At 33.2% G+C, this 8,962-nt stretch overlaps 2 protein-coding genes across 2 annotated transcripts; one reads left to right on the top strand and one right to left on the bottom strand.

Annotated features, from left to right (window-relative positions):
* Window positions 1-5,252: 5,252 nt before the first annotated feature.
* LOC131660228 (uncharacterized) lies at window positions 5,253-6,498 on the bottom strand. Its single transcript, XM_058929411.1, has one exon. The coding sequence runs from the start codon at window positions 6,282-6,284 to the stop codon at window positions 5,394-5,396; it is 891 nt and encodes a 296-aa protein (XP_058785394.1). The 5' UTR covers window positions 6,285-6,498; the 3' UTR covers window positions 5,253-5,393.
* Window positions 6,499-6,935: 437 nt separating this feature from the next.
* Window positions 6,936-8,300, top strand: LOC131660229 (thioredoxin H-type-like). The gene is made up of 3 exons (XM_058929412.1): window positions 6,936-7,095; window positions 7,750-7,872; window positions 7,955-8,300. The coding sequence occupies exons 1-3, from the start codon at window positions 7,009-7,011 to the stop codon at window positions 8,102-8,104; spliced, it is 360 nt and encodes a 119-aa protein (XP_058785395.1). The 5' UTR covers window positions 6,936-7,008; the 3' UTR covers window positions 8,105-8,300.
* The last annotated feature ends 662 nt before the right edge of the window (window positions 8,301-8,962 follow it).

Genomic DNA, 8,962 nt, shown 5'->3' with positions numbered 1-8,962 from the left:
ACTGTGTGATGCTTCCTAAATGAAAAAGTAAATGAGAGTATCTTTTAAATCGAAAAGACATTGTTTCAACTTAAAAAAATTTCTCGAACTTCTCCATATAGACTTGTTTGGCCCTTCAAAGACAAGAAGTTTAGACGGTAACTATTCATGTTTGTAATTGTTGACGACTATACTAGATTTACGTGGAAGCTCTTCTTAGCCCACAAGGAAGAGACCTTTGAATCTTTTGTTAAGTTTGCTAAGCTTGTCCATAATATTTATAATTTAAAAATTATCACATTGCGTGGTCATTATGGTGGTGAATTTGTAAACCATCAATTTGAAAACTTTTGTAACGAAAATGAGATTACTCATAACTTTTCATGTCCTAGAACTCTACAATAAAATAGTATTTTTTTAGTGCAAAAATTATGTTTTAGAAGAATTAGCTCAACCAATGATAAGTGAAATGAATTTATCTAAGTACTTTTGGATGAATGCGATTAATGTTGCATTCCATATCTTAAATAGGATGGTCATTCGACCCTTCCTAGACAAGACACCCTATGAACTACTTAAAGGGAAACCTAATATTTCATATTTTTGCGTTTTTCGGCGGTAAATATTTTATTTTAAATAATGAAAAAGACAATCTTGGTAAAATTGGATGCAAAATATGATGGAGAAATTTTTCCAAGATACACAACTTCGAGTAAAGCATATAGAGTTTACAATCTTAGAACGTAATCTATATAAGAGTCTATTCATGTAGCTTTTATGAAACCAGACCTCAAAAGTCGAGGAAAGGCAATTCTTATGATGTTTCAGATGTGATAAAAAAAACATTTGATCAACAACATATTCTTAAAGAGGATCCTCCTCCATCAACCGAAGATGACATTATTGAAGATAAAGAGGAAAGAGAACAAAAGAAAGATAAACAAGAGACCTCAACCCAATTATCTCTATATTGAATTGTTGTGAAAGATCATCTGTTGGATCAAATACTTGGCGAGATCAGAAAAGGTGTAAATACAAGATCTCATGTTAGCAATTTCTGTAAGATATTGCTTTCATCTCTCAAATTGAGCTTTAAAATATATTTTTATGTTTTATTTGACAAAGAATGACTCCTTGCTATACAAGAAGAGCTTATTCAATTTAAATAAAATGGCGTTTAGGACATTGTTTTCCTTCCTAAAGATAAAACCATAATTGATACTAGATGGGTGTTTAAGAATAAATTGGATGAAAATGACATATTTAGTATAAATAAAGCTAGACAAGTGGCAAAAGGGTATAATCGGCCTGAAAGAATTAATTATGAGGAGACTTACGCTTTCATAGCTCGTCTTGAAGCATTACGACTCCTTTTAGCATTTACTTGCTGCTTGGATGTTAAATTGTATCAGATGAATGTTAAATCGGGTTTTCTTAACAACTTTATAAACAAAGAAGTTTATGTCTCTCCATCTCTTGATTTTGAGGACCATGACATTTTTTTAATGTTTTTTAACTTAAAAAGTCATCTATGATTTTAAACAAGCTCTTAGACTTTAGTACGAACGCGCCTTAGTGAATTTTTGATAAAATAAGAATTTAATTATGGTGAAGTAGCTGTGACTTTGTTAGAATCTAACACTTTTATTTTGTCTCGTTGATTCTTCATTAAATTCAACACCTATTCAATACTTTGCTTGATTGTTCATTCTTGTGTAAATTTTGTTTGATTGTTCATTTTAGTAAATTGTTTGATTGTTTATTTTATTAAGTTGTGTATTGATTAAGGAATCATGTGTATATAATCACTTTATATACACATTTTGCTTTCACAACGCAAACTATTTTTGGGTTTTTTAAACTCTAATATACTAATATCTTTTCAAAATCAAATTTTAATTGGTCAATTTTATTTGAACATAATATTAATTACTTTTATGAATACTTCAAAATTACCTAGTATTTGTTTAGGTGCGATTATCATTTGTGCTGTTATCCGATTGACAAATTGACAATTACATGTTTATTATTGGATCAGATATGTTATTGAACCAGTAAGAACCGATTTAAATCGGAAAAATTGGTGAACTGACAGTTTTTGAAAATCAGCGGTTCAAATGCATGCTCTTTTTTTCCGTATAAAACGACGTCGTTTTCATGATTTTTTTAAAAAATAAAAGTAAAATATAATTAGACTTTATTCAAATCTTATTTAGAATAATTTTCCCTATATTTACAATTAGACCTGATTTAAAATTTATTTAAATTTTATATTTTGTATTATTTTGTTGTGAGTGATGACTGATGATTATATTTAAAATTTGAATGTAAAGAATAAACATGTGATATTATGATATTTTGAAATTTTGTAGGTGTTGTGATATTCTTTTAGATACTGAGTCATCTGGTTCGATTGATTTAATAAATATATAGTATTGCATTAGAAATTGATTTATTCTATCGAGTTATTCGATTTAATCTGATTTAGTTATGCAGTTCGATCAATGACCCAGTGGTTCAACCAATAAATCAGTGACCCAGTACCCTCACCAATTTGATGATCGGTCCGTTTTTTAAAACACTGATTTTAGGTAAGCTGTTTATTAATAACACATCGTTATCTTGGAATATGAAGTTAAATTACACATTAAAGTATTAATTAATGACATTTTAGAAAGATCTACGAACCGAATATTTTTTAATATAAGAGGAAAACTGAAAATAAGAAGTGCTTAGATAAAAAGAGCTTGAGTATATTTTTTTAGAGTTAAAAGGTAGTGTCGTGACAGTGTATATTTTTAGAGTTAAAATGTTTGACAGTGTAAAATAGTCTTACATTGTCATCTAATAGAAAACCATTGACCTGTCATGTCATTAATTTTTTTTAAAAATAAAATAATAGTCTAATTGGATACATGATGGTGATTGATTGACATTGTAAAAATATGAACCAAATACTCTCCTTATTGCATAGAACACAATGCAAAAAGAATGACATCAATTGGATACTTCAAGAAAAAGATATGCTCATAAGGTTTTTTACTTCAGGAAGAAGATATGATCATAAGGTTTTAGGGAAAAACCTGAAATCTTGGGTCATGCCTTACATCAAATAGGTTATGCCCAAGTTTGGTGCACAAAAGGCTTAAGGTTTTTGAATGTTTTAGAACATGAATTTGGCTTGGACATTCAAAGATGAAATGTTCTCCTATCCAAGATGAAAATTTGGAAAAAAGAACCACCCCCAAATTGTAAAAAATGAGAGAGTCAGTGGCGGTTCCATGGTCCATCTAGTTCGGATAATCTAGTCCAGATACGCGCCCGGGCTCAATTTTTTTTTTTGCATACCCTCCAACCTAATGGCTGATTTTTAGACAAAATTAGGGCCAAAATTAGTAAAACTGTCTAAAATTCTTGACTCTGGCACTGGAGAGAGTTATGCACTTTTGAAGATAGACATGTCATATTTGTAATTTTTCTAAGTCTACAAGGTGACCTATAATGTTTTACATTCCTTCATGATCTTAGTGTTTTGAAATTGGAATAATGTTTTACATTCCTTCATGATCTTAGTGTTTTGAAATTGGAATATTTTTCACCATTGTTAAGGGTTGAAGCTTTGGGGTTTATAAGTTTTTGAGAAAAATGAGAATTATGTGTTAAATTGTTGTTTTACTCATTAGATAATTGTAGCACGTCAAATTTTGAGACTGAGACTTTTTATGTAATCGAAATCGGAGATACAAAAGGCCTCCAACGATGAGAAAAATTCTGCATTCTGTAGTTGAGAGTCGACAAACACGTCGTATAAGTCGACCCATACCAAGTCAATGTATCACCCATTTTCTCATTTTTTTTAAGAGTTAAAAGGTAGTACACTAATAGTGTAAAATAGTTTTACATTGTCGTCCAATAAAAATTCATCTTTTAACCATGTCATATAACTTATTTAAAAATAACAGTCAAATAACAGTATGACATGACATTTAACATAGTCGTGATTGATTGACGGCGTAAACTAATTTTACACATATCTCATTTTCTCTATTTTTAATGGTGGCTTAAATATTTCAAAAGGTCAGTAGAAATTTCGAGGAAAACGTGTGCTCTACATAACATTGTCAACAACAACACAGGCAACTCAGCAATTCATTGACCCTGCTGTTCAAAGGTCTTTGGTTATTGGCATTCAAGCATCATTTTATAATATCAATGAAACGTCAAAAGACATGAACCACAAAACACCATATGAAATAATTCAAGATGATAAGCAAACAATACACAAATCAAAGTTCCTTCGAATAAGTCCATGAAAACAGAACCACGTATTAACTTATCCAACTATAATCAGGTAAATTCACAAATCATATGCATAAATTTTATGATTTGAGGATTTATACCTTAAAAAGATGCATCCCAAAACCCAGAATTTAATGATTAAAATTAGTATTATAGTAGTAAAACAGAAATAGAGAACAAAAGACACTGATCAGTAGAGAAGAGCGAATGGAAAAATCACAACAAAAAACAGTAACAGCAGTCACAATATGATTACAACCTCCATCATCCCAATTGATAAAACCGAATCAATAAAATAATATCTAATCCTAATTTCTAACATTCACATACAATAATTCTAACTACAAATGTCAGATATTAGGATTACCTTAACATACAGATGACAATCAAACCATAACAAGAAGTTTGCAATTCTTTCGATGTGAGAGAGGGGGAAAAGAACACTATCTCTATTCTTCTAGTGATAAAGAAAAAGAGTGTAATCTCAATGAGGCAACTACACTTATATGAGGGGACTCACTCACCCACTTATGAGTTCTTCGTAATAACAATAATATCAAATCAGCACAATAATTATGATCACAAAATTGAGACAAACAATAGATCTACATTTCAATAAATTTCGTTCATTACATGGATCAACATAACAACCAAAAAAGTGATTTTGACTTCACCACTCCCTTAGCTTGTATTTCATTCTAACAAGGGTTTAAAATAATGGAAAAGTCAAGGCTTTCACGATTCCGATAGATACAGGATAGAGATTGCGGTCATCACACTATGAACTAACCACAATGCTTTTTCATCATAAAAACGGAAAATAACATTACCAGTATCGGCATATTCCAATAACGTTTAGTGCAACCATTTTGGCGGGACAGTTTTTCAATAACCTTGTCATAGATTTCTATCAAATGTGATTAACGGATTAAACAACACCAACTTCTATCAAGTATCATCATTGATCTATAGTATGATATAAAATGTCATCCAAAATTTAATAACCAGGCATGATCAGCGTATGAAAAATTACACTTCAGAGAATTTACAACTATTCCAGTATAGTACATTGGTGCTATTGCCTATTGTTCATACAATACAAATCATACCGTGCATCAAGAGGAAGGGGGAGACGGAGATGAAGAAGATGGAAAAACGTCTTTGACAGCAGAAGCAGCAGACAAGTAATTAAGCGTGTTCTTCAAAGTCTCCTTCTCCCTCGCTAATCTCGCCGCAGTATCTTCCAACTCCAACAGCGCCTGTTGCTCTCTCGGCGCGCCTTCAAACGTGCTTCCAACAAAAAACGAAAACGGCGTCGGAAACAAGTTCCTCCTCAAATCACCAACCTCTTTCTCCGCCTTTCCACCTAACCGATTCGATAACCGAATCACATCCTTCATATACGTCTCCACCTCGCTCGCCAAACCGTCAACATCTACGTCAGTTGCCGGAGAAGGCCGATCCTCCAGCCACGCAACACTCGCGACAAGGTAGGGTTTCGTCCGAACAACTTTCTTCACGCGGAAACGCTCCTGACCTTTGCAGATCAAGAAGAATCGATCATCGACAAGTCTTTCGTGTTTTATAACTTCTCCAACGCAACCGACTTCCGCCGTTCCGGTCACCGCGTCGGTGTAGATAACGCCGAATCGGAGATCGGTGTGGAGAAGCGTATGCATCATGACGCGGTAGCGAAACTCGAAGATCTGGAGAGGGAGGATTGCTCCGGGGAAGAGAACCAAAGGAAGAGGAAACAGAGGAAGTTCGGTGACATCATCCGAATTAGGAGAGTTAGAGTTACCGTTGTGCTTGTCCGGGAAAGACGACGCCGAGCAACGGAGGAGGGAAGTAGACTTACGGCGGCGAGAGTGGTGGCGAACATCAATATGCGACGGCGGCGGCGGTGTAGTAGTTGAGAATGGGATTTTAGGGTTTAATGAGAGTGGAGTGAGGTTTAACAAAGGGTTGTACGGTGAAGAGATAAGGTGTGGAATTGGGAATGCCATTTCCAAAGTTAAGAACAGAGAGAGAAAGAATAAAAAGAGAATCGAATTAATCGGAGAAACTATAGGTTAAAATTTTATGAATGTGTGGTCGTTAGAATTTCCACTTGGTCATTCGCCATTGTCATATGTCAAATTCAATCACAGTCACTATAGTTTCCAAATTGAATTATTTTGATTAATTCACAGTCACACTCAAATTGAAAAAATCACAAAAATGAAGATGAAGGTGTTGGGAAATTGAAGATATGTGGATGAGATGATAATAGTATGGATTTGCACGTGGCTCTGGATATTCCACGTGTGAATCTCGATAGTTGGATAGTTCTATCTCATGAATGAGGTCAGATATTAAGCCCAGATTCATTCTCTTTGGGCTTTGGCCCAAATTAAAATAACGCCGACCAAAAAAAATCAGAATTATACACGTTGGGTTGTTTTCATACTTCACGCGTCACGCGCTTTATCTTGTATTATGTCATTGCTGATGACAGATACAGACTGTAACGAATGAGAATTTGACACGTCGATCTAGAAAGCGCGTGCAACGTATTTTCGTTAATTTTTTTGATTGACCAAAAAATTTCAAGTCACGGAGTTATATATTTTTATTGGAAATCTTACAGTATATAACAAGTATCGGGGTAGGGTTTAGGATCATAGCAAATTCAAAGAGAAAAAAAAAAATTGAAAGCAAAAGCGTTATTTTCGAAGAAGAAAGAGGAAAATGGCTGAAGAGGGACAAGTTATCGGTGTTCACAGCGTGGACGCATGGAAGGAACAGCTCGAGAAGGGAAATGCCTCAAAGAAACTGGTTAGTTGGTTATTACTCTCAAATTTTCTCTATTTTTTGCGTTTTTTTTTGAAATTATGAATAATTAGGGTTTTTGAATTTCTTTGCTGCGTATTTTTGTCGCTTTGATTTGATGCTGATTTGTTTCTAGCTATAAATATTTGATATGCATGAATTTGATTTCATCTTTCAATTGGATGCATGTAATGATTGGGGGTTTATGGTGATTATGAGATATGAAATTAATTTAACATTTCATGTCAAGATTTCCAAAAAAAAAAAAATTTAACATTTCATGTCTTGGAAATTTTATGGGTTTTGTAGGAAATGAAGTTAGGGTTTTGAAGATGGAGAGGGATTTAGGTTTTAGTTAGAGGAAGCTGAGGAACTGGTTTCATATAAGCTTTAGCAAACCCCAATTTTTGTATATCAACTTGAAGTTACATTGATTACTTTGACACTTGAGATCTTTAATTGTTTACTTCATGGAATCTAATTAACCTTATGTCAAATCTTTAACCTATGTTCTTTGAATTTTTAACTGCTATGTTTATTGTGTTTAACATGCTATTGTATATTGTAGCATATTTGTGTGATTTGTGGTGCTATAATATAAAATGGTTGATTGTTTTCATCCCTTAGTTTCAAAGTACTGAAAGGAAATCTTATTGACAGATTGTAGTTGATTTCACTGCTTCTTGGTGTGGTCCATGCCGTTTCATTGCTCCAATTTTGGCAGAGATTGCTAAAAAGCTTCCAGAGGTCATCTTCCTTAAGGTTGATGTGGATGAATTGAAGGTGAGTAATTTTATAAATCTATTGTTTTTAGTCTCGAATGCATTAGTGTTTATTTTCTTTAACTTTTCATTGATTTCTTCAGACTGTTTCTGAGGAGTGGGGAATTGAAGCTATGCCAACATTCCTGTTCTTGAAAGAGGGAAAACTTGTGGACAAAGTTGTGGGTGCTAAGAAGGAGGAGCTGCAGTTGACAATTAGCAAGCATGCAACTGCTGCTTCTGCTTCTGCTTGAAGGGTCATATAAAAAGACTTTGTTTATTTCGAGTCTGTTTTCATTTATATTAAGTCAGTTTGCCTATTTTCAGTATGGATTGGAAATTAGGAATGTAGAACATGGTTGGATATGTGAATAAATCGTTGTTGTATGGTAGTACTTGAAACATTTGGGCTGATGAACTAGCAATAAGACAGACAACTAATTTGCATTATATTCTTATTGTGTTGGCTTTATTATCTGCTTATTATCCTTCCATGGATCCCATTTTGATGGTCAGCACTTCAATTTTCTTATATTGAACTTGAAACAAAACTGCACTGTTTTGGAAAAAAAGGAACTATCAAACCTGTTTTATTAATTCGTCCATATTGGTGATGAATAATTTTAGATTAACATTTGAATATAAACTAGTCGTGTGAAATTATTTCAGTTTTTTTCTTTATAAATTTAACATATTTTTTTCTATTGTAGATAAAAATAAAAATAAAATTGTAGTATGATGAGTCTATTACTTAAGCTTTAGATAATTACTGATTCTGGGAATGGATTGTGCACTTCACCAACAAGGGTGATAAGATTGAGCATTACTTTAACATGAGCATGCTTGAAACTTACGTATAGGTAAATTATGAAGAAAAATATGACTGAAAGCACCAGTTTTGAGGGTGTAACTTTTTCACGTTACGTATAGGCAAATTACGAAGAAAAATATGACTGAAAGCACCAGTTTTGAGGGTGTATTCCTGAACAAAAATATGACCGAAAGCACTAGTTTTGAGAGTGTACTCTTGAACAAAAATATGACTGAAAGCACTAGTTTTGAGAGTGTACTCCTGAACAAAGACACATACAAATAGAATCTGGTTTATTGCA

The sequence above is a fragment of the Vicia villosa genome, linkage group LG3 (assembly GCF_029867415.1).
Source record: "Vicia villosa cultivar HV-30 ecotype Madison, WI linkage group LG3, Vvil1.0, whole genome shotgun sequence".
Classification (NCBI taxonomy): Eukaryota; Viridiplantae; Streptophyta; class Magnoliopsida; order Fabales; family Fabaceae; genus Vicia; species Vicia villosa.
This window is presented reverse-complemented; position numbering and strand designations above follow the sequence as displayed.